The following is a 25,590-nucleotide window of genomic DNA, read 5'->3' on the forward strand; positions in this document are numbered from 1 at the left end:
GAGACACCCTCCCCCACTTCATACCACATTGTCAATTCAAGTAACCCAGGTTTAATTCTCCACTGCCTTAGGCGTTTCTTATAGAATTGCCTAATGCTGTCATGTAGTAGTCATTCTCAGGGTTATATTTTACCTTTTACTTGACTGAAAACAAACAATATAGAATTATATGTCTTATTTGAAGCTCCACACGTATCTGGTACAGTATGTTTGCCCCTAGTAAGCATTTGATAGACAGCTTTGCATCCTTCTCAAGGGTTAGAGTACCCTTTGGGGCTGTGCACATAGCAAATAACCAGCAAATAATTGCCAGTTTCTCATCCTCTTTAGGGAGGAAGAGTAAGAAAAAAGAGAACATTTTGGTGTTTTCATGGGAAAGGCACATGATTTTGGTTGCTTCCATCTTGGGAGCTATTAGGCAGAGGCAGGCAGACAAATCATTCTGAAGGGCTGTGTTGGGAGTTTAACTTGGGCTTGCCATCATTTCAATTCTTTTCTCTTCCTTTGGTCCACGCATGTGTAAAACCTGGCTTCATGTATTATATGTTGCTGGGCTCTGTGTTGACTTGCCAAGGATTTCTCTGGATCTGTATATTCATTGTTTTTTTGTTGCCACCTGGTGGACAATGGGATACTAAGAATTCAATAAATTGGTCCTGATGTTGAGTCTCAAAGCTCCCCAAACCTTTCTGGAAACTCCTCTGGGGACTTTCTGGAAGTGCCCAGTGGTGACATAGTTCAAGTCGGGATCTCCCAGGTTCCAGATGGATTTACTCTCCACTCTCACGAGAAAAAGATAAGCTTTGTTTGACTTTCACTATTAGGGAGGGAAATCCCATAAATCCTCCAGCCTCCACCAATATTAAACTTGAGCATAGCAATAATTTATGCATTTCTTGAGGGAATTTAAAATAATCACTCACATAATAGATATGAAATGTCATTCAAATCAGATTAATAGGAAAGAGTTCTATAAACACAATGGATTCTTTTGGTTACCAACTTATCACAATCGTCCAAGGTCTCGGTAGGAGTTAGGTTAAAGCTCACGGCATCAGTGGAAGCCAAACCGTGCTGGGATGGACGTTCTGTATATGCAGCCCAAATATGAGAGGCAGCGTTTCACTCACCTTCAGGTGGGGGAGCTGGGGCCACCACTTCATTTTCTACAAATAAAAAGAGTAATGGAAGCGTTAGGCTCCCTTCTCGAAAAGAAAAGCTGCTTCCCATGTCCCCAAGATGCTCTCCACTCTGGAATACCATCTAACCTGTGTATGCTGACAAAAGACCATCCAGTGGCATCAAGAGACCCACGACACATTGCTTTTGGGTGTGAGGTGTCAGGTAAGAGATCTAAATGGTATTATATAGATTTCCGGGAGGTGGAAGAGAGAGTGATTAAAAGAACACAGGTAACACAGGGAGCCAGGTCTCCTGCCACTTGGTTGCCCCTTCAGGAAGCCACAGACAGGGCATTAGATAGTGCTAAACATATTTTCCACTCTGTAAAACAGGCCATGGCACCCATTTTATATGTATAGGGCTCCTATAAGAATGAAATGAGCCCCAGTGAGTGGGGCAGGCACATCCACAAAGTCTAAGGTGAGATTGGTGCAGAAAGAGACCCCCTTTCCCCAGAGATCAAGGGCACCAAAGCATCTGTACCATTGTCCTACCTGTGTGAGAGGCACTTTCTGAGAGATGATGAGACCAAAGTCCTCTGGCTTTGTAGCTTTTACTTTTATTACAAAACAAGCCACGGTTCACCGGGAAACAGAATCAACCTCTCATAGATCTTTCTGGAAGTGCACCTACCTGGAGTAGATTTCTACCTACACTTGTCCAAAAGTTTCAAAGCTCTGATTTTGAGGTTTCACAACCTGGCGTTGGCTGCCCAGGATGATAGAGCAACCTGGCTACAGAGTATGTGAAAGAAACTTCTATTAAGGAATATATGATTTCTGGGTAGCTAATGGCATATCCATAGCCAAAAAGCATGAAATTTCTCCTTCCTAAGCCTGCAGATGCCCAGAAGTAGGAATTAGTGAGTGAAACAGCTGCTTCAACTCCAGGACAGGAAGAGGCAGTTAATGAAGGTGATTTCCTTTAAAACAATTTTCCACTTGGTCATTAAATAAAATGTAAAGACATAAAAGGTTTTGTATTATAGTCACATTGTGGGATACCTAGGAGCCTGATCTGTTTCAGTGTCTGAGATTTTTCACATTCTTTTTTCCACATGTGACTCTAAACAGACAGAATATTAACCCACAATGAGCAGTTTGGCCAAAGAGTCATCACTGTGTGTAGGCTAAGTACCCTGTTTTAGTCTAGTCTGGCTCATTAAATAAGCATAGAAAAATGAATGGATTGTACTGTAACAAGAACTAAGAACAGAGGATACAAGCTGTCGAGTTGCAACAATACCTTTTATCATCACTAATATTTTTGTGCCTGGTACAAACTGCAATTTGTTGGTTTGTTTAAAGAAAAGACTATTTTTGAACATTCAAATGACCACATATAAGTATATTATTATTTACTAATGAGTGAAAAAGAGTATATAACCAAAGCAGAGGGAAACCACGTAACCATATAAGCTGGCCAAAGATAATGCAGCAGGGTGTGATGTAATTCACAGACAGAGGGAAAAATCTCAAGACACTGAGTGAAAACACAAGTGTCCCTGAGATAGTATCAACAGATAGGCTCTCGCTTCTCCACCACATCATGGAAAGTATCATAATGCCACTGCCAACCAGAAGACGAAACCCTCGGTCCAAGCATTTTATTTTCAGAGATCTGAGTGCAGCAATGGAAATCTAATATTGACAGCTTGGCTTTGGGCAAGTTGTTGAAGCACATGAATTGATATCAGAATACTGAGAGCCAGAAACCGGTTTCTTTGACACATTGTCTTCTGGACTGAGCCACTGTCGCACAACGCCCCGGGACCTCATCCTGGCTCTTTCTACAGATAACTTTCTCTGCCCCTGGTCTCCTTTCCCTTCATGGCTGCAGAAGTTATTTATCCTGCCACTGTGTTTCATCCTATTATTCTACTTGAGAGGGTCTGTTACCTACTGGGTTAGGAACTCTCTCCAGGTTGGCATTGAAGCCAGTGTCAGTGGGCACTTCCTTGCTCTCCCTCTGTAGTGCCCAGTGGCTCTTCTATTCTAGAGCTGTCTTTCCTGTTCACCTTTTCACCTTTCTGTCCCTGAAAAAAACAATGTTCTTCTTCATTTCCCCATCAGACCTTCTGTTTTTGTTTTGTTTTGTTTTGTTTTGTTTTTTGTACATACAGTTAAATCAGACTGACCTAGTTTGAATCCTGACTGTATGCTTTATTAGGTATACCATCTGGGATGATTCCATGATCTCTGTTAGCCTCAGTTTCTTTATCGGTGAAATAATAATAAATGACCCCAAGGGTGTAATTCCCATGCAAAATGCATAACACAGCTCCCAGCAGGTAGAAAGAGCTCTGTCATTAAGAGCATTAGCTATTTTCATGGCTATCCTTTGGCAATCTTTGTCTTTGTAGTACCTCTTTCAAGGCTTTCTAAACTAATTACTCCATTGCATTCTGCCTTAATCTCTTGGCATGCTGGACCACACCATAATATACTATTTCTTGACTATAATTTAATTATTTTCCAGAGTCTCAGCCTACTTATATCTCTTTTGATCCCCAATTCAACAAAAATAAGAATGTTTCCTTCCTTTTCTAACTCCCTGGTATCTCATTTTGTTTCTGAAAACCCATTAAGTGTATAGCAAATTGATTAAAAAAAAAAAAAGAATTAAGGGGGGCTCCTCTGCTGGTTGTGTGTGAAGTTGTTATTAAGTGTGTGTATCAAGTAGGCCATGCTATGTTATTTCCATTTCATAGATGAAGGAATTGAGGCACACCTCACTCATACAGATAAGGAAATATCCTATGAGGCTATGTGTCCTTAAGAATAAGACCTGTCAACTCAGGACATAGAATCTATGTCACAAAGGCCCATTTTGTAAGGGCAGCTAGGGTTGCTTAAAATCCAAGTAAGACCAAGGGTGAATTCTAACTAAATAAATTAGAATCATCTTACACCCAGAAATTATAAATGCCCTGAATATAAATTCCTCATTTCTATCCATTTCTATTATGTATATAGGGGCCCTGGTCTATGTACTAGGCCAAAAATCAAATCAAAATGAGAATCTAAAGGGTTTAATTCAACTTCCTCCAAATCCACAGAATGTTGGTCATTAACCGTCAACAGATAATCCAAACTTGGAAACATATAATTTGGATATTAATGCTAAGACATTTGCAGGATGGTTGCAGGAAATGGAAACTGGAAAATGTATGTCTGACTGATAAATAGGCAGACTTCTCCTTTTCAAAAACCACAGATTCCCCATTTCTTTATATCCAGTGAAGGAATAAAAAGTTAACAACTTGTTGGCACCAGCTGGATGCAGGACCTATATTATATTAATTCTTATAATTCTTCTTCTTCTTTTTTTATTCCAAGGATTGAACTCAGGTGCACTCAACCACTGAGCCACATCCCCAGCCCTATTTTGGATGTTATTTAGAGACAGAGTCTCACTGAGTTGCTTAGTTCCTTGTTCTTTGTTGGCTTTGAACTCTCGATCCTTCTGCCTCAACCTCCCAAGCTGCTGGGATTATAGGTATGAACCACCATGCCCAGCTAATTCTTATAATTCTTTAACTCTAGGAAGTTAGGACTATGATTATCTCCATTTTGCAGATGGAAATTAACCCTGACAAATCCCATAGCACATGAAGAATGAAGCCAAGCTCTGCCAGGGGTCAGCCTGAGAGCCTGGTCTTCACTTCCCTTCTTACTTACTAATTTTAACAGAGGCAGAAGAAATAAATAATTATTTCATTTTCTATAATGAGTTGACACATAACCTCATAGGATATTTCCCTATCTGTATGAGTGAAGTGTGCCTCAATTCCCTCATCTATGAAATGGAAATAACAGTAAAACCTACCTCAAGGGTGGTTGGCAGGAATGAATGAGTTAACAGGGGCAGGGAACATGAAAAATGTCATATATGCTTTATCACTTCATGGTTATTATCATGATTATCCTAATTCTTACTCACATGCACTTGTATAAAAGACGCCAATGTCTTTCTGCATGTGCCACTTGCTACAGATCTGTCTTGTCTCCAAGTCCATGGGCTGTATGGTGTTAGAACATGTTTGGAACTGGGGTAGAGGCTGAGGAAGCAGGTGGGGACTGGACAGAGGTGGTAGGACCCTCCAAACCTTCTTTAGGATGGAAATAGTCATTGGTTTTGATGAACTTTACATGCATCATAGGTCATACAAGGTCAATCAATCATCAGTCATGATGGTCTAGAAAGGATAAGAGTTCTTGGGCATTTGAAATCAGGAATTCAGCTTAACCTGGAGAGCTGGAGAACCAGGAGTGGCAAAAGCCAAGCAACTCTTGACTGGAAAGGAAAATAAACTGTTACTGCTAAGTCTCAGGACCCTAGGGGTGTCCCTTTTTACCTTGAAGGGACTGATCATGCATCCTCTCACTCTAACTCATGCTTTGGTCTCAGACAGATTCTGCAATGCTTTGCCACTAAAAACCATTTTGTGTTCCCCCAATTCATTGGCTGCCTCTATACAAATCATTCACTAACAGCAATGTCCATGGTGCCCCGCTGGCTAGTGAGTACCTGGGACCATCCATGCAACTAGAGTTCATTGAGCTCCCATTATGAACTAACTTAGCAAGGGCAAGGGGGTTATAAAAATGGCCAAGAACAGAGGAGATTCCTGTGTATGAGGAACTTACAGATAAATGAACTGCCTTTGAGTATCAATTTAATCACCTAACCAGATCACTGTACTCTCCTAGGACATTCAAGACTCACTACTTTCACAGTTTTTCTAGAGCATCCACAACCATAGTCTGCATGGGAATCACCTAGAGATGAGATCCAACTGACTCCCAGGGTCAAAGCCAGTTTCAAGATTCTGCATTTCTGACAGGCTATAGGTACTGCTAGTCCGCGACCTACAATTTGAGTAACAAGGCTGGGCCTGGGCCCTCCATGTCACCCATTTCACTCTCCCATTTCAAAGGTAGTTGTGAATGCTAACGGGTTTACAGTAGATGGGGAATTTTCTTTTCCCTTTGGTCACAAGCTTCTTGAGGACAAGGCCCGTCTCCTCCTCCTTTTCAAGTTCCACACAGCAGGTGCTCCATAAATATAGTTGACTGGCAGGCTGTTCCTGCCCTGCACAAAAGCCCCTTCTGCATGCTGCCAAGAAATCAAGAACGGTCCGCTGGCACTCCATGGGCAGCTTTCTTCGTCTGTGTTACCCACAGGGAACACTATGTCTTCCATTGGTCTCCCTCCCACTGGCTAAAGGCTCCCAGGCATGCGCCCAAACCCCATCATTAGATTTTGTCTTACTGTCAACACATGTCTTGCATTTCTTAACAAGGGCAGGAGAGCAATTAGGGCTAGAGTTTTGGCTCTCGGGAATAATAAACCCCTTGCCTTTCTAAGGAATCTCGCCCTTTTAAAATCTGGGCTGGAAAAGCAGAGAAGCAACTTGAGTCAAGGAACCTGTCCCACCCATTTCTTAGCAAACGACCCTCAGTCAACCATGTCAGCTCTGTTGTCAACCAGTTAACTGTGTTGTCGTGGCCATGAGGCATCCACTTGCAGTAAGCTCTCTAAATCTTAGACAAGCAAATGGGTATTGACTGAGATCGGGTCCTGATATACTGGGCTTACTTAGAAGTCAAAGGACAAATTCTGTGGATCCTTCTCACGGTGTGAATAAAACTAGCCTTTTGTCCCCTCTCTGTCCTCCATCCATTGTCTGTTAAAAAACATACCAAGGGATGTACTCAGGAGCAGGAATATGTAAGTTGCTGTTGTAAAGCTTATTTGAAAATTAGGATATGTTTTGAAAAACAAACAAAAAAAATAAAAAATCCAACAAAATATTTTAGTGGGCAACACTGGATTCTGACCCAGCAGCTAAAGCCTTCTCCTTCCTTTTTGGGCAAGAGCGGCTGTTGTTTGATCCTTTCTAATTCATAGATATAGACTTTCTCTTCCTCTGCAACACTGAAATGCTTTCAAAGGGCTTGATCTATTTATAGTGGATTTTTCCCTATGATCACCTACTGTAAAAAGCACAGGTATGCCACCAATGGCATGCCTGCAGAGCCTGTGCCCGGGCATTCTAATTGACGGGCACTGGTGGCAGCTATGAAGTAGACAGCCCCATATGTGGCCTTTGTGCTGCTGCTGAAACACTGGGAACCCAGTTCACTCCATAAATGGCTGGCTCTCTCCAGTGGAGGCCATTTCTATTTTCAACGATCAAGGGTTCCAGGGTCAGTAACTTGAAGGGTAAAAAATCTTAACTCTTAAAAGGCAGCAATCGGCCCTTCTTTCCATGTAGGCGTCTGTCCACTAAAATGACATACTCTGTTCTCTCCTTCCCATGAGCTCACCATCTCAAATAATACATTATTTGGTAGTACATTATAATACTAATATTACTGTATCATATTACATATATTAAAATAATAAATTATTAAAATAATATAGTGTTACTTCAAAATATTTAGTGTTTTCTTGTGTGCAATTTCATTTAGCTTTTTGATAACATGGAAGTATAATTATACCATACCATATGAATATGTTATGTATGCATAGAAAAGACAGGAAGAACATATAATAGAAGTTGTTATCAAATGTTATGTTTATAGATTTTTTTGTGTGTGTAGTTTTCATTCTGTCACTTTTTTGGGGAAAAGTTTTTGAAAAATAAACACACTAAAGCCATCATTTGGGGAGGTGGAAGAGAAAACTGCATGTAATTGCTAATTATTATTGCTTTTTCTGAAAATGGCATTCTAGGCTTAAATATGTGTATGTTTTATGTATGATAATCATCAATGATGCTGGCTTTACCTGGCTGATTCTTGTATTTCCACTTTTAGAAACATAGCAGGTTATCTTTCTTTTTCGATTAAATAGGCAATAAACACCTACTAGGCTTTTTCCTTGTTGATGGCAAGTTCTGGCCCTATGTACATGCTCCAGCCTGGCCCTCATAATGCCTGAACAACAGCACAGTGGAAACTGCCCTAACATAGGAACATATTGTTTGCATGGAGACACACACAGTACTCAGGAAAAGTTTTGACTACATTAATTGAGTGTCACCAAAAAATTAGCAACCACAAATAGCAGTGCATTTTTATTGGGCATATTGATTATGTATCAGAAATTCAGGATTTGGACATAAATTAAGATTTAATTTAATATTTTAACAGTTATATGCTTATTTTGCCTTCTTCTCATCATAGACAATGAGTCCAGATATTTTATACATTGAATTTAAAGGATTTACATATTTTTTAGAAGTAATCTAGTAGTTACCAAAGTATTATCTAAGATCTCCAAGAGTCCCTAAGACCCACAAGGTCAAAGCTACTTTCATGATAATGCTGAGGCATTGTTTGCTCTCCTCATTCACCTTATTTCACAAATATAGAGTGAAATTCTCTAGAGGATACTTAATATGTGATGACATCAATGGCCTGACAGCTGATAACTCTTAAAAGGCAGTAAAAATTGGCCTTTCTTTCCATGGATGTGTGCTTAATATTTTTGTGTTTCAAATGCTCATCAATTTTAATTTCCAATTAAATAATAAATATGCCAGTTTTTAAAAATAATTATTAACAGTGAAAATAATTCTGGGACCAAAAATTTTGAAAACTTCTGGTTTATAATTTATTGCAAATCTTCTTTAGAAAATGGCTGTGTATGTGCATGTGTGTGTTTTAAAAATTCCTGCTGTATACTTCATTTGAGAAAAATATGCAGTTTTGACTGATAAAATGAATGAAGCAGTCAAATTAAAAATCACAAATGGATTTGGGGGGCAGTAACTTATTTTCCTCTGTGCACAACAGAGAAAAAGATATCGTCTTTTCAGTTTCCCCTGTTTGTTTTCAGCTATCTAGCAACGTTATTTATCCAGATAACAGCCGTTGACCTCTGAGAGGAAACTGGATCTGTCAAACTCCATGCACCCAGGGTCCCTGTGCTTTCCGCATGGGAGAACCCTACTGCTGTGTCTTAGTAAACCCAGAGTCTGCGACTAGTGGGAGGCAGATCAGGTGCCTAAGAAGCCACAGTTCAGATGCACACTCTCAGATGCTAGTTTTGTATTTCATACCTGGAAAGTGAGTGCTCTCTTAAATGCTGCTCTTCAGGGGCCCAGCTAGTCTTCAGGTAAACCCTACTGAACCAGGTTGGTTATCTACAGCGCAGTCCATGACAACAAAGGCAGGCAAGACCAGGGCAACTTTACTGACTGATGAGAATAATAAGTCAGCAATGTCCCGGAAGGAGACAAAACAGAAATGCTATAAATAATTAGACACAAACTCAAAATGCAAATCAATACAAGCCCATTTGACACAAAATCAAGTCATTTGGGGCTCTCAAGATGCCATGTACTACAATAGCTGATATCTATAATTTAACACGAAATGAAGCTACATCCATTGTACTTTATTTTTAAAAGCAAAGGGCGATACATTACATTTTAGGAATTTTTCTATCCAAATTAGTTAAAGTAATAATGTTCTCAGATATCAGAACAAAATGAACTCTTAGCTCTGCAGAGAATCCAGCTATTCAAAATGATTCCCTTAAGTCCATATTCATTTACGGGGGGGCAAGTGATGTCAAAGTCTGTACCCTTAGGGTCTGAATGGATGAAATCTTAATTATGCGCTGAGTATGTAAACTTTCAATGACTCATGCTTCCGTCTGGTGGAATTTCCCTAAATCCACAGGACTTTTTCCCTCTCTTAGTCAACATGGTTCTTTTGTCTTTTTAATTATGCATGTTTCAACTCAATATGCCATTCCACACAGGAAGAGGATTAAAATATGGTCATTATTACAAAGCATCAAATATAAGATTTTTTTTGCTACTATCTGATGACTTTATCTCTTCATTTCATGTTTTAAAAAAGAATTGAATGGGGGCTGGAGTGGTACAGATCAAGGGATTGTTGCAGTGTGAGGAAAGGAGGAAGCTCTACTCAAATTGAAATCTAAAACATTTTGCACAGGTTAAAAAAATTATTGCAAAAAAATGATTTGAATTGTTAATAATTTTCCACTTTAGTCTCTTGTTGTGCCTTGGGGGGGGGGACATCACTGACTTATGATATATGGCTATAGGGTAATAGGATAAGTCTTTAAAGGCCTTGCTTCAAGCCATTACTGGGCCTCACATTGGGTGACTTTTTTAAATAGAGGAAGGAGAGGCCTGATGCCAGGTGGGGTCATTAAAAAAATTCCATAGCAGTAAATATAGTGGCGCTCAATCATCCACATGTGGTCATGAAGAGTTCTTTATGTGGTTATCTCAGAAAAATTCTGGTCTAGGTAGACCCCACCTGAAAGGCACCCCTCCTGAGTAGAGAAATCTTAATGTCCCTCAAACCCAAGCTTTGTAACTCTTGGTGGTAGATATAGGTTCCACTGGGTAGGGTGACGATTTCATCTAAGTGGGAAAGACCATACCCCCACAATGGAACAATAAAGAAACAACTGATTATCCCCTTATATTTGACAACTGGGGTCATTCCCCACCCCCCACCCCAGGCTGGACATAACACATTTCCATGGGAACACAAGAGAAGCCCTGGAGTGTAGGCCCTCTATTTGATGTATTTTATACGACCTAAACTTCCATGGGTACAAGCTGTTTCACTATAAGTAAAACAAGGACATATTTCTGGCGGGTAGCCGTGATGATTACAATAACAACAGCACTTTGGGGGAATGAATTATAATCATTAATGCCAGGTGAGATGGGATGCAGTAGTCATTATGTACCTTAGTGAAATTGCATTCAAAGTTTTTATTAAATGTGGGACATTTAATACTTTATACCACACAAGATTCCTGAGTTTACTGTTTGAGGAGGAAAATACTTGATGTCTCATTGTATGCAAGCCTGTTCTCAGCACTTTATCTGATTAATTTTAGTTTTTACAAAGATCTAGTGAGTCAAGTACTGTCTTAATCATGTTACAGATGAGGCAACTGAGGCATACAAAGTGCCAGTAACTCTCAGTACATGCTGCAGCTGAAATTTGAACTGTCTAGAAAGTTTTATGAATACTTTCTAGTAATTTGTCTATGTTGCTATGTTTAATAATATTATTAATAAGCAGAGAAAAAGCTGAAATGCCTACTATATGGAGAACAATCTTAAAAAGACATAACTCTGAACATGAGAAATTAAAATGTAGAGTTATACAAATAGGTGAACTTTTAGTTATAAGTAGAAATTCTGTCCTTAATTTTATACGAGGCATAGGCTATTATCCAATAAAAGTGAAGAATTCCTGAGGAATTTCTTTTTTTAAAGTTTAGATGCTTTTTGGAGAAAGATTTGGATGATTTTGGAAGAGAAAAAAAATGTTTAACCTAAAGAGATAAATGCAAGTCAAAAAAAATGAATAAGATGAATTTATAAGATCTAGCATCTGACATATCAAACATAATTTTAGATATTGCATTTATGTGCCAAACTGGCCTATAAAAGGATTCCTAAGGGAGTATAAAAGGGCGAAAGTCTTATCAAAGTGGATTTAGACTTGAAAGACATAATGAAAGCCAGATTACAGTTAGCTTTTTGTGATCTCATTTTAGAGAGAAAAATAAGCATGAGATAGAATGATCCTGGTCTTTCCTTTGCCAAATCAACTAATCTACACCCCAATCTGATGGTACCTAAATTTTACTCTGGAAACACACACAAAAGCCCGTAAATTCTTGGCCTCATGAATGGGAACATTCTGAAATCTGGCTTGGATGTTTATCTTTGTGGTTGAACAAACCTACTCTCTGTAAATTAAGGCTGACCCTGTTCACTTCATACAGACTCACATGGGACAAGACAATATTGTCACTTTGGTATTGAGGCGTTGTCTTTGTAAGAAGTTATGGGGACCCAGGACCTGTTTTTCTCTGGTTGTGAAATAATTTGTAGGCATGTAGGAGATTAATGACAAGGTCTTTGTTCTTTTTCACAGTTTCATCTTTCGAAATCACTGTGCTATTAATTTTTAGGAAATGGCTCTTGAATAAACAAGAGCTTCTTCATGGTTAACATCACTCAGAAAGGGATAATTCAGTAACTACCTTTCTATGTATTTAGGAAGTTTATCCAGCATGCAATACTCTGAACCAATCAAGCAGTCCAGGAAAGTCGTGTTCCCTTAAGAACTAACATGTAAATAAAAACAAAGAAGACATAGCCATGTCCCCTTGGGCATACACATGAAATTAATTTTTTTTTCATTTTTTTTATTGCTAGAACTTTAATTCTGTTTTTCATGATTTAACCCACCCAAGCGAGCCTAGAGATGAGGTCTAGAACTACTACAGAAGTCATTGGCTGTTGGTAGTTCTTCATGTCACTTGATACAGGTTTCACAGACAAATTAGGGAGGAGTGCAGATAAAAATAGTAATTATTCATAATAATCAAAATTCTTCTCTAGGGATCTACATAAAGGCCCCAAAATACATTTTAAATAGAATATTCATAAGTATTTTAGGCAAAAAAAAAAAAGATAATTTCTATGGCTGAAACAAAACAAAAAACAATAAAAACCAAAAGGACCCCAGCAATTCCACAGAGCCCCCCATCACAAATCCCTAAAATTTGAAATATTACATTTGTTTCTTAAAATAATGCATAATTTAAGTGAACATAATTTCATGTTCATTTAAATCTTTAAAGAGACCATTTGTTAATTTATTTTTGTGCCCAAGCATTTTTAAAAAGAGGCTTCAGCCTGGGTAATTCATTCCAATGTGAATGTTGGAGAATTAGACTTTGAAATTGCTGAGAATAAGGAAACACTATGGATTGTGTGGGCCAACAAGCCTAAAAGAAAATGTTTCCAGGCCATGTCTAATGGCCAAAATGAAGTGAGCCATTGAGATAATAAAGGATCACAAGTGCTTCATTTTTCCCCTTTGTCTTAGGTCCCTCAGATCAGCTGGTGAGCCTGACCTCTGCCTTGGATCATCTCCCCAACTTCCTTACCCTTGACTTCACTGCTGTTTGAAAGGCCTGGGAACAAGAGGTAGACTTTAGACCTACTGAATGAAAATCAAGCACACAAACTTGTTTTTCCAAAGTTTTTTCAAAGCGATATATTTAGGACGCTACAGAGGAAAGCATTGGCCAGTCCTTTATTTATCTTCCTAACAGGTGCAGTATGAACAGTCATAAAAGCAGGCTACTGAAAAGAATGATTCTGCCAAGTATTAAGCCCCTTCAGGGTGGGTGCATTTGCCAAGAAGAGTATTCCTTCTTAATAACAGAGAGCTGAAGTCCACGCCATGAATGTTCCGGACAGCAAGGCAGTTTTTCTTTGTCTGTGTGTGTGTGTGGGGGGGTGTGTGTGGGCGGGGGGGGGGCAGTTTAAGGAAATAATATTGTGGTATTCATTCATATAACTTCTTTAATCCTCATCCACGTCTTCAACTTGGCCTTAGTGAACCATTCAAAGTTAGGAGGAAAATAGAAGCCCTTAAGAAAATTCCTCCACCCTGTTCTTTCTTTTTATTTCCTATATATGATTAACTACTGCTGCTCAATTTGAGGTAAAGGTAATATTCTTTGTATGTCATGACTTTTCAAAGACAAATTTATTTTGGTGCTTGAAATAACCCCAAATAGTCTCATGCAGGTGAAAACTGAAGGTCAAAGAGTAAGTAAATATGAGAGGGAGGCTTCCTACACCGGGGCTCCTTTTCTGACTATGACTAAGCCCTGGGCGATGCTTGCAAATAGGTGAGAGGTGATGGTGCTGCTGTACCTTCAGATGGGTTTTGAACTCAGCAGAAATTTAAAATCTGTTGAAATCTCTAGGGAGCAATGAAAAAAGATATAGAAATGGAAAAACTTTTCTGGACTGAAAACACACACACACACACACACACAGTTGTCCATTACCAAGTTCCCACCTATTCAAGATAAATAGGGTAGATACTGTGTGCTGACACACACACACAAAAGATCTGAAATCATAACACCAAGACCTTGATTCCTACACTTGCAGAATGACCCCTTAACATGACAATCATAAATGAACCTGTGTTTTGCCCTATGTCTGAGTTTTTAAGAAGGGATCTTACATGGGAGATGAGAAAACTAGTGAATCTCCCAAGGTGTTCTGAACAAAACACTAGTGCTAAGGAGGAACTGTGGCATTCTTCCAACAACTATGTGAAATAGAAGGGGACTGGATATATCACATCACAAAAAAGTTCATGTGTAGGTCTCACTTCTGTGTTTTGGAAGAGAATTTTCTGGATTTTGCAGAATCTTAACAGCTAACAGCTATCTCAGGAGGATAAGAAACCAGGCTCATGGTTGTAATCATTTCATACTGCAAGAGATGAAATTTTAGGAAGTCATATTTATGGATTGAAAAACTATTTATAGTCTTTTTAAACTAGTAGAGATTCTACCTCCCGAAAGAAAGGCAATTGCAATTTTCTATTTCTATGTTGATAAAATTTCTTTTTGACTGGGAAGAGACATTTCCAAATAATGTGATTTTTTTTTTTAACACAGGAGGACCCAGAGGAAATTAACTGTGAGGGACTTTAGATACCCTCTCTTATGCATCTCTGAAATCTCAACAGCTAACATACAATAAGTGCACATTTAATAGTTGACACACAAATGAATGCATCAGCAAGTCAATCTGTGAGAGTCACACAAATCTGAAGCTTCCTTCTGTATCTCCTCTCAGCATTTTATTAGAATAAATAAATCCAATTTTTCCCATTGTCCCACATATGGAACACCTATAAAAACCTAAATATAAAATGAATATGTAATATAAGTATATAATAATACAATAATATATAATTATAAAGGTAATACATAGTAATTTAATTATAAAAATATATGTTAATTATTAATATAATATATGTAATTATAATAATACATGGTAATTATAATATAATATAATAACATGTAAGCTCTAGATTATGATTTCCAACCTATTTTAATAAACCTGTGTTGATTTCATTGAAATATTCAAACAATTGAAAACTTGGGACTTAATTAGTTAATTTTACTAGCCCTCTGGTTCTTCATGAATTCAAAGTGTATGACAGGTCTTCTATGTGTAACTGATAGTTCAAATAACATAATTCTCCAAAGAAGACACACACAATGGGAGTAGGACAAGGAGAAGTATTCTACTCCTTAAAAATAATACTCTCTGGAGTGGGGTGTACGAAGTGGCAGAGCACATGCCTAACATGGATAGGGCCCTAGCTTCAATCCTGAGCCCACAGAGGAAAAAACAATGCTTTCTTTTGTCAGAAAGGGTCACTAAGACATCTAGAATATTTTTAAGGATCTAAATAAGGACTGTTGACTAATTCCCTCTATCAGACTTCCTCCTCAAGGTCCAAAGTTGCACATCTCCCAAGAGCCAATATGAGACGGTCAGAATGAGGCCACTGTAGGCTGGGAGATGGCTGAGCAAGACATGAAAACTCAGTGTTTTAGAGAGAACTGCCAGTTCCTGCCAGTCCATCCGAGGGCCAAACCAGCCCGTATGTCCTAACAAGACTCCAGGAAGCAGCCTTCCTGGGCACACCTTCCCCAGCTAGGGAAGAGGTGAGAAGACCTGTATGCACTGGAGCAACCTGCAGATAGTCTGAAATGACTGCGAAGAATTGGTTCCACGGCATGTTGAATTTGGGGGGCTGTCTTCTAGAGGGAGTCTTACACGGAACAAAAGCAACCCAGATAAAAATGAAATTTCCATTGGGAGAAGGTACTATTCATGACCAGAACATTGGCAACTGCCACACTCCTTAGTCTTCTGATATCAATGATAGAAAAAGACAATGATTTCAATAAGAAAAACTCCTTAAATTATAGTTCCTTTAAAAATCAGTTCTGCTGACAAGAGAACACTAACAATAAAAATCTCTGTACTTCCTCAGTGAATTTTAAATATATCAGTAATCCCCCCACTTTTTTTCCCCCTCCTACTTCCCACCATCCAAATTTAAACTAACTAAAGAATCTAAGGGTATAAAATTACTGGTCTGGGTGGAGGGACTCCTACACAGCATATCAACAGTGTTTTTATAGTGAAAGAAGGTCAAGGAGACTGTAGTATCTGTGCTAATTTATATATACACTTATATATATATATATATATATATATATATATATATGTCTAAAGTTAGAAAATATTTTTCTCTTTGCAGTTCTAAACTTTCATTTTCTGTAGAGGGAAAATGAATCAGATTGAGTTGTCAAACAAAACACAAAACTTCATCTTATCTAGCAGTCACAACAATTGAATTAGCTTTATAGGCTTTGCAGCCTGACTGACACCTTATTTATTAATTTTTCAGCTTTCTTGTCATTTTCAATTGGACTTTCAAACCACAAGTGCAAACTCATCCACTATACTCAGGATGATTAAAACAATATTCTGTCCTCAGTGAGGAAACAGAATGCACTTCATCCAAGTAAACCTTAAAGAGGCAAGTCAAGTGACAGATCAACTAAAAAGGACACTTAATACACATGTAAATCATTTGCATTACAAATATGACACTTTAGCAGGGGTTGGACTCACTGACTGATAGTCAGGATTAAGTTCCCATATTAATGCATGCATTTGGTGTGGTTATTTCTGGTGGAAGACTTCATCCATCAATGCCCTCCGCCACTAAGTAAGGCCAACCTGTAAACTGATCACCACGGCCTGTCAGCACTGGTTACCTAATTGTATAAAGAAAATATATTCAAAAGACTTTTGATAATATGGTTAGTATTTCAGCTTTGGGTTCAAACATGTAGCATCTTTCCCAAGGTTCTCCAAAATAATGGTTAAATGCATTTTTTTAATAATTAAAAATGAAAAAGCTAAATATTGTTTTTATATTCCTGCTAATTTGAGTGTGTGTGCTTGCGCTTTTATTTGCAGAAGTGAAAAAGAGAGATTCAGGAAGTGGAATGAAGACTAGTTTTAATGAATAATATCTTAAAAGACATAATTAAGAGTTAAAGCCAATATATTTGAGTGGTGGATGTGTTTTTCATTAATTTTCATAATCACTAATTCCAATTTATATTATTAATTAGTAATTTTAAAATATTGATCTTTTTATTGAAAATAAAAACTTTATTGAAGGAAATACTTTTTTCTGATGAAGATATTTTTATATTTTCACTTTAATTATTTTAAAAGGCTACCTTTGAAATTATACGTAATAAAACTCAGAAAGAACAAAATCTGTAACATTCAAAGACTTTTTCTTTTCATTCAGGAATTTGATAATGAAGCTCCAAAACAAAAACAAACTGGTAAAAGCAAAAAAATACCTTCATCTGTATATTTTGAAGGTCTCTCCATTTAAAAAAAATATATAACAAGTCTGGAAATAAGGTTACAAATTCTTTTTTGAAGTCTTGGTCAAATTTATTAACTATTTGAAAAAATGTTACAAGCCCCCACCCCAGCATAATGCAAATACATGATGAAAAAATTGAGATCAAAGCTAAGAAAACATGCTTAAAAATATAATGTGCTCACCATGAGCATTTAACATCCTCAAATTACACTTTAAAGATCCCCTGCACAAACAACAACATCAAAAAGATTTTTTTGCAAGTGAGTGATATAAATTTCATTTGACCATTGTAGTCAATATTCCTTTATAAACTATCATTATGAGATATTTTTCAATTCATTACACTCTTGCTATATTTTCCTCTAGTCTTTTGCCTCAACAAAAATCTTATCCTTGCATCACAGTGATTCTATTATTTTACAGTCTATATAAGAAATTGGATATTTGTTTGAAAATAGATACCTAAATAAACACACTCATACAAAGTATAGCAAAAAGATTTACGGATGACTCTTACCCTCTTTCTTAGTGGGTTCTGGCATGGCCACAAATAAAATGTTATTCTCCAAAGAGCTTTTTCCCTTCCAGTACTAGTTGACAGAAACCCCAAGAGCAGTTGAGAGATGGTTCAGGTCAATGTGACAAGCAGTTGGGGAGAAATCCAGTGCTTTTATACTGCCTCTGGACATCAATCATGTTGGCACCTCCCTTCTTCAGCACAAGGATGCTGGAACTTGACAGCTACGGGGACCTTTCTTACATCTGTTGTCTGCACTCTGCTCTCTTGCCTACTGGAAGGAATCTCCTGTCCATCTCATGTGGCTGATGAGAACACCTCTAACTTTCTAAATTCAGCTGCAGCCTCGTGTTCTTTCTTGCTCTTCTCTCGCCATCTGACAGATGCGTGTGCCTATTCAGGAGTGCAGAAAGCTTGCTGCTGGGTAAAAAAAATAGATTAACATCATGATATGCTAATCCAAGTATTTGCTTAATTTTCACTAAGATCAGAAAGAAACCTCTATTCAGACAATTTAATGCTCTCATTAGCTTGTCATTTTCATTAATTCTTAATTATTGGGTCTTAAATTTTTCTTTTCCTTTATATTAATTTTTTATTGCTGCCTTCTAATTTCATGCATAATAATGTGATTCAGGGCAACATATTTGTATAAGAACATTAGACAATTTGGTTTCGCTCCCCAATACCTTCCCTTTTAAATTTTTGTATTTTATTGATGTTTCAAAATTAATTTGCCAAGCCAAATTTCTAAGTTGAATTGCTTTATTTTCTCTATCAACAATAGCAAAGATTTCTATCAAGGAATACTCATAGCATTTACCTTCTTTTCTAAGAAATATTCTTTTTAAAAATTATAGGGCATATAAAAGCAATGATACATTCTGTAACATGAATGACCCTTATGCTCAGTGAAAGAAGCCAGACACAAAAATTAGACTTCAATTCCATTTACTTGAACTATCTAGGATAGGCAAATCCAGAGTCAAAAACTAGCTTAGTGGTTGCTATGAACTGGGGGAAGTAGAATTAGGTGTGACTGCTTGTGGGTACAGGATTTCTTTTTGTAATGATGAAAATGTTCTGGAATTAGATGGTGGTGATGGGTGTACAAGTTTGTGAATATATTAAAAACCACTGAATTGTACACTAAAAATATGTGGGACATTGGCAGAGAAATTCAGACAGACAGGTAGTTATTGTTTTGATCACGGATGGCAAATGGACATGCATATCTCACTTGAGATTTTTGTAGAATGTATCCGATTTGGTCAAATTCTTCAGAAACTCTCATGGAACTGATTTAAAAAAATATATATGAACTACCAGGGAATTAAACTGAAAAAGACTATTTGCTTTCTTTGTTCACATGCATGACACCTTAGAGACAAGGACTAAAACTGGTTTATATGAAAACTACCCATGCGCCTTTATTGGCATGCATGTTCAATGTAATTTTCAAGAGCCTGATTGATTTGTCCTGAACCAGCCACACTGTCTCGTTTAATTTCCCTGGTGGCTGAGAGCACAGCTGGTCAGACTTAGCTCTACCAAACCCTGTGCCAAGCTAACTTTTCATATAAGGATGGAAACTCGACTTAGAACTCAATAGCATCATGCTTTAACTATGTGGGGAGAGGGGGAAGCCGGCCAGTTGAGACAGTCCATGAACATCATCTATGAAACACATAGATATTCCTGAGCACTAGATATTCCTGAGCACTTTGTTTGCTTTTAAGATATATTTCTTTGATCTTAGCTGCTAAACAGATTGTGCCAACCGGAAAACAGCATATTCTGCAATACAAAGCTAGAAAGGAAAAAAAAAAAAAAAGAAGAGAGACACAGAGCTTTCTTGAGCCCTTTAGGAGTCAATTAGCAGATGAAATGAATTAGAGAACCTAGAATCAGAAGTCTGACCCTTGGGTTGTATTTCTGGACTTATCATTAACTAGCTGAGTTACTCTAAGAGAGTCAGGCAGACTTTCTGGGTCTTAGTTTCCTCTTGTGTAAATTGGGGGCATTAAAAAGTCACCTTGAGACCCCTTCTGGCCTTAGCATTGTGATACTATGTGGGAATTCCTAAAAAAACAATCACTTTTCCAGCATTCTCAGCTCACTGAACACCACATATGAAATGGACAGAGGGGGCAGAGTATCATATTGCAGAAGAATGTTTATAGTGAGGGGTAGATTTCACACATACCACAAAAGAGGTGCCATGCCATCTTTGGCTTCTGCAGAAACCCCATGGGTTTTTAATACACTGATCATTTTACTGACGTGAATGAACATATGCCAGGAAATATTGACACCCATGGAGAAAGTATTTTATGACCTGGGAATACTTGGTTATAAAAGATTTGAACATTTAAAAAAAAACACTATTGGAGGGGTTGGAAAAATGGACAAATTTTAGGATAAGCAGTTGTATAGTATATAAGATGATTAAAGCAAAATTAGAATAACAAGTAAATTAGGATAACAAGTAGATATGAGTATTCACACTTTCAGTAAGGGGGAAAATGGCCAACAGGGCTCTTTTTTCCTTTGGTTACATTCTTCATTGGATTTTTCCTTTTGTATTACTGATGATGAGGTTTGGTTGATTATAACAAACACAAAATAACAGTTGAATCACGGTAAAAATCTTGCTCACATAAAACAAATCTAAAGCTCAGGGTCACCAGGAACCCAGGATCCTTCTTCTTGCTCTATCATCTTCTAGATGACCATGTAATCTAAAATGGCTTTTAACTGGGTACAGTGGTATGGCACACAAGTAGGCCCAGCTACTCAGGAGGCTGAGACAGGAGAATCACTTGAGGCCAGGAGTTTGAGTCCAGCCTGGGTGATATTGTAAGACGCCACATCAAAAAAATTAAGTAATGAGTTAAAATAAATAAAATGGCTTCGAGGGCATTAGCCATTATATTCCTGTTCCAGGCAGCAGAAAAGAAAAAGAAAAAAGAACTCATTTCTCCATTTTAAGGAGCCGTCTCGTTTCCTTCCTCCCTCCCTCTCTTTCTTCCTTCTTCGCTTTCTTTTTATGTATTGGGGATGGAACCCAGGGACACTACCCCCGACCTACATTCCCAACCCTTTTAAATTTTTATTTAGAGACAGGGTCTTGCTAAACTACCAAGACTGGCCTTGAACTTGTGGCCCTCCTTTCTTAGTCTCCCAAATTACTGGGATTACAGGCATGGTGCCTGCACTCAGTTTAAAGAGACTTCTTTGAACCATACATTTATGACATCTCATGGACGAAACTTAATAACGTGGCTCTATCTGGCTACAAAAGAAGCTGGGAAATGTAATATTTCATTGTCAGTGGTATTGAGCTCAACTAAAACTTGAGGTTCTGTTACTGAGGAGAAGGGTGTTGAACAGGTGACTCTCAATCTCTGCCACAACTTTCAAAATAAAAGCAATAATGTTCTCTGCATCAACCCAAAGACACTGAAGGAGAAATAATAGCCAATAATCTCTCCCTCTCCCCAAGGTTATCCTCATTCCAAGGTATGACATGTGATCTAACCTTCCTTATATTCATAAAAATACACACAAACTTAACATTTATATGTAGGAAGTTCTTGATCTGCTTTTTAAGAAAGGGATCATTCTATTTACATTACTCTTCAACTTCTTGTTTTCATTTAACCTGTCATAGACATGCATACATATATATATATATATATATATATATATATATATATATATATATATATATATTAATAGCTAAATAATTGTTCATGGTATGGATTACCATAGTGTGTCATATAATCTTTTTTTTTTTTTTTGGCCAGGGCCGGGGGTGTACCAGGGATTGAACTCAGGGGCACTGGACCACTGAGCCACATACCCAACCCTATTTTGTATTTTATTTAGAAACAGGGTCTCACTGAATTGCTTAGTGTCTCGCTTTTGCTGAGGCTGGCATAGATCTTTTGCGATCCTCCTGCCTCAGCCTCTATGCAGGCGTGTGCCACCATGCCCCGCCTGTCATGTGGTTTTGATTGTCACCTTTTGATGGACATTCAGGTTGTTTTCAGTGTTTACCTCCAAGTTTAATACTGCAGTCAATGTCATGGTAAAATAACAGGAATGGCATTGACAAGGTAAAAATAACAGGAATAATACAGGAAGGAAAAAATAAATAACTTTAAACTCCCTCATTCACATGATATAGAAATGAATTCTAGAACAACTAAAGTTTTGAATTTTAAAAATAAATCAACAGAAAATACTTGAAGAAAATTTATGACAGTATTTGAACCATGGTGGAGAGACTTTTTTTAAAGTAAATTAGAAAATACAGAAGCCATGGAGGAAAAGATGACAGATTTGAATAAACAAAAATTTATAGATTCTTTTGTTACAAAGGACATCATGAAATAAAAATGTTCAAAAAATAAAAAGGAGAGAAAGTCATTTGAAGTGCATAGAGTTAGCATCACCTGGACAAAAAATCTCCTTAGGATGGGGTTATATTCTGATAAACCCATTTTAAGTTGAAAATGCCTTCAAGTGAAAATGGATCTAATGCAGCTCACCCACAGAGCATCAGCGCCTAGCCACACAGCACAAGAGAGAGTGTCTACTATTTCTATATGGGGTCCTGTGACTGACCGGGAGTTGTGGCTCCTGCCACTGCCCAGCAACACCCACTGTCTGTCCCCACCCAGGAGATCAAAATTCAAAATTTGAAGTTTTGGTTTCTGTTGAATGTAACCTGTGTTTGTATCATCATAAAATTGAAAGTGAATTTAAATAGAACCATGATGAGTCAGGACCATTTGTAAAGGATTTGAAGGAAAAAAAAGTGATTCACAGAAGCAAAGCCTTTTGGGAAAATGAAAACTTAAAACAAACTTGTGGGTAATTCTAAAATGATTATATCTAGGGTGTGAGAAAACAGGTGATTCTGTTCAGTGCTGTTGAACTTTTGGATGAGCAACCTTTAGGGAAAGTAATTTAGCAAAAATATACTAAGATTTAAACTAGGTATACATGTAGGCAAACTCACTTTTAAAAAAATCTATCATACTAATTTAAGTATCAATAAATTATAGCCTTTGTTTTCTTTTCAAAATTAATTGTCATCAAGATAAAATTCACATAACATAAAATTAACCATTTAAAAATGAAACATTTATACATCTATACAATGGAATATTACTCAGTCTTAAAGAAGAATGAAATTATGGTATTTGCCAGTAAAATGGAACTAGAGAATATCATGCTAAGTGAAATAAACCCACCCCCAAAAAAGAAAGGCTGAATATTTTCTCTGATAAGCAGATGCGGATTCATTTTTCCATAGGGAAAAATGAAGGAAATTTTATTATACAGAGGGGAGTTAGGGGAGTGCTGGGGCTGTGCTCACTGGAAGGTCAGTAGAATAAGAGAGACCTTACTACCCTATATACATGTATGATTACCCTATGGTGTGGCTCTGCACCCTGTATAGCCAGAGAATGAGAAGTTGTGCTCCATTTGTGTACAATGTGTCAAAAAGCATTCTCCTGTCATAACTAATTAGAACAAATTAAATTTTTTTAAAAAAAAATGAAACATTCAGTAGTATTTAGTACATTATGAATGCTGTGTAACCATCACTTCCATTTACTATCAAAACACTTTCATCACCCCTAAAGGGAACACAGTACCTATTAAGCAGTAAACCCCATCAGTCTTTCTGCCTAGAACCTGGCTTCTATCAATATGTTTTGTTTCTCTGTGGATTTACCTACTCTGGATATTTCATATGCATGGAATCATCCAATATATGCCCTTTTGGGTCTGACTTTTTTTTTTTTACTTAACAGGTTGTTTTTGAGATTCATTCATAATATGGTGTGTATACTTTTATGACTGAATAATATTCTTTTGTATTGATATGCCCATTTCTCATTGATAGATATTTGAGTTGTTTCCATCTTTTATGATTGGTACTATGAACATAGGTGTATATGTATTTGTTTGAACATCTGATTTCAATTCTTTTGCATACATGCCTAGAAATAGAACTGTATCATATGGCAATTTATGCTTAACTTAAAAAATATTTTTGGTACCAGGGATTGAACCCAGGGGCACTCAACCACTAAGCCATATTCCCAGACCTTTTTATTTTTTATTTTGAGCCAGGGTCTCATGAGGTTACCCAGGGCATTACTAAGTTGCTGAGACCAGCTTTCAACTTGCCATCCTCCTGCCTCAGCCTCCCGAGCCAATGGGATTATAGGCATATGCCACCACGCCCAGCTATGTTTAACTTTTTGAGAAACCACTAAACTGTTTTCTACTGCAGCTATACCCCGTTTACTTCTCACCAACAATGTGTAATTTCTTCACATTCTTGCCAACACTTGTTATCTTGCCAACACTTGTTATCTTGCCAACACTACCCTGTCTTTTGGAAATTATAACCATCCTAGGGGAAGTGGAATTATATTTCATTATCATTTTGATTTGTGTTTCTCTAATGATTAAGCTGTAGAACATCTTTCCATGTGCCCCTTCCTTCCTTCCTTCCTTCCTTCCTTCCTTCCTTCCTTCCTTCCTTCCTTCCTTCCTTCCTTCCTTCCTTCCTTCCTTTGGATTGAACCCAGAGGCATCTAATCACTGAGCAACATCCCCCAACCATTTTGATTTTGAAACAGGGTCTTACTAAGTTGTTTGGGGCCTCAATAAATTGCTGAGGCTTGCTTTGAACTTGGGGTCCTCCTGCATCAGCCTCCCCAGTTGCTGGGATTACAGGCGTGTATCACCATGACCAGTTATTTCTATATTTTTTAAAAAATAAATTTAAAGCCCTATGTCCATTTAAAAAAATTGGATTATTTGTCTTTTTTGTTGCAGGGTTGCAAGAATTCTTTATATAGTCTGAATACTAGACTCACTTTAGATATATGATTTGAAGATATTTTCTCCCATTCCTTAAATTGCCTTTTCACTTTCTTGATAATGCCATTTGATGCATACATTTTTAAAATTTTGATAAAGTCTAATTTATCTATTTTTTCTTCTGTTGTTCATACTGTGTCATATCTAAGAACTCATGGCCAGATCCAAGGTTCTGGAAAGTTGCTACATTTTCTCCTAAAATAATAGCTCTTATAGGTTGTTGATGCACTTCGAGTTTATTTTTTTTATATATGCATGAGGTTGGGTTTCATATTAATTCTTTTGCATGTGGATATCCAGTTGTCCCAGTGCCATTTGTTGATTAAGTGTTCTTGGCATCCTAGTTGAAGATCTGTTGGTCATAGATGTGACTAAGTTTATTTCAGGTCTCTCAACCTTTTTCCATTGATCCGTATGTCAGTCCTTATGCCAGTACTACATTGTTGTGATTACTGTTGCTTTGTAATAAATGCTGGAATTTGGAAGTGTGAATCCTCTGTCTCTGTTCATCTCTTATTGTTTTGGCTATTCAGGATCCCTCAAAATTCCATATGAATTTGAGAATCAGCTTTTCTATTTCTTTAGCAAGAGCACTACGATTTTTATAAAGATTTGTACTGAATCTGAAGATGGTCTTGGGGAGTA

At 37.4% G+C, this 25,590-nt stretch overlaps 1 protein-coding gene across 4 annotated transcripts in view; it reads right to left on the bottom strand.

The window, feature by feature from the left end:
• The window catches only part of Mybpc1 (myosin binding protein C1), an 88,718-nt gene extending 63,633 nt beyond the window's left edge, over positions 1–25,085 (bottom strand). For 2 of the 4 annotated variants that reach the window (XM_040279366.2, XM_078052931.1), the window contains exons 1-3: positions 24,942–25,075; positions 18,034–18,453; positions 1,131–1,166 (exon numbers count right to left, since the gene is read on the bottom strand). In XM_040279366.2, coding sequence (XP_040135300.1) covers positions 1,131–1,166; positions 18,034–18,058 — 61 coding nt within the window. In that variant the 5' untranslated portion in view covers positions 18,059–18,453; positions 24,942–25,075. Of the gene's footprint in view, positions 1–1,130; positions 1,167–18,033; positions 18,454–24,941 lie in introns of all 4 variants that reach the window. The other 2 variants (XM_078052929.1, XM_078052930.1) reach the window with 2 other exon arrangements.
• Positions 25,086–25,590: the final 505 nt, after the last annotated feature.

Source organism: Ictidomys tridecemlineatus, chromosome 6 (genome assembly GCF_052094955.1).
Source record: "Ictidomys tridecemlineatus isolate mIctTri1 chromosome 6, mIctTri1.hap1, whole genome shotgun sequence".
Lineage (NCBI taxonomy): Eukaryota > Metazoa > Chordata > Mammalia > Rodentia > Sciuridae > Ictidomys > Ictidomys tridecemlineatus.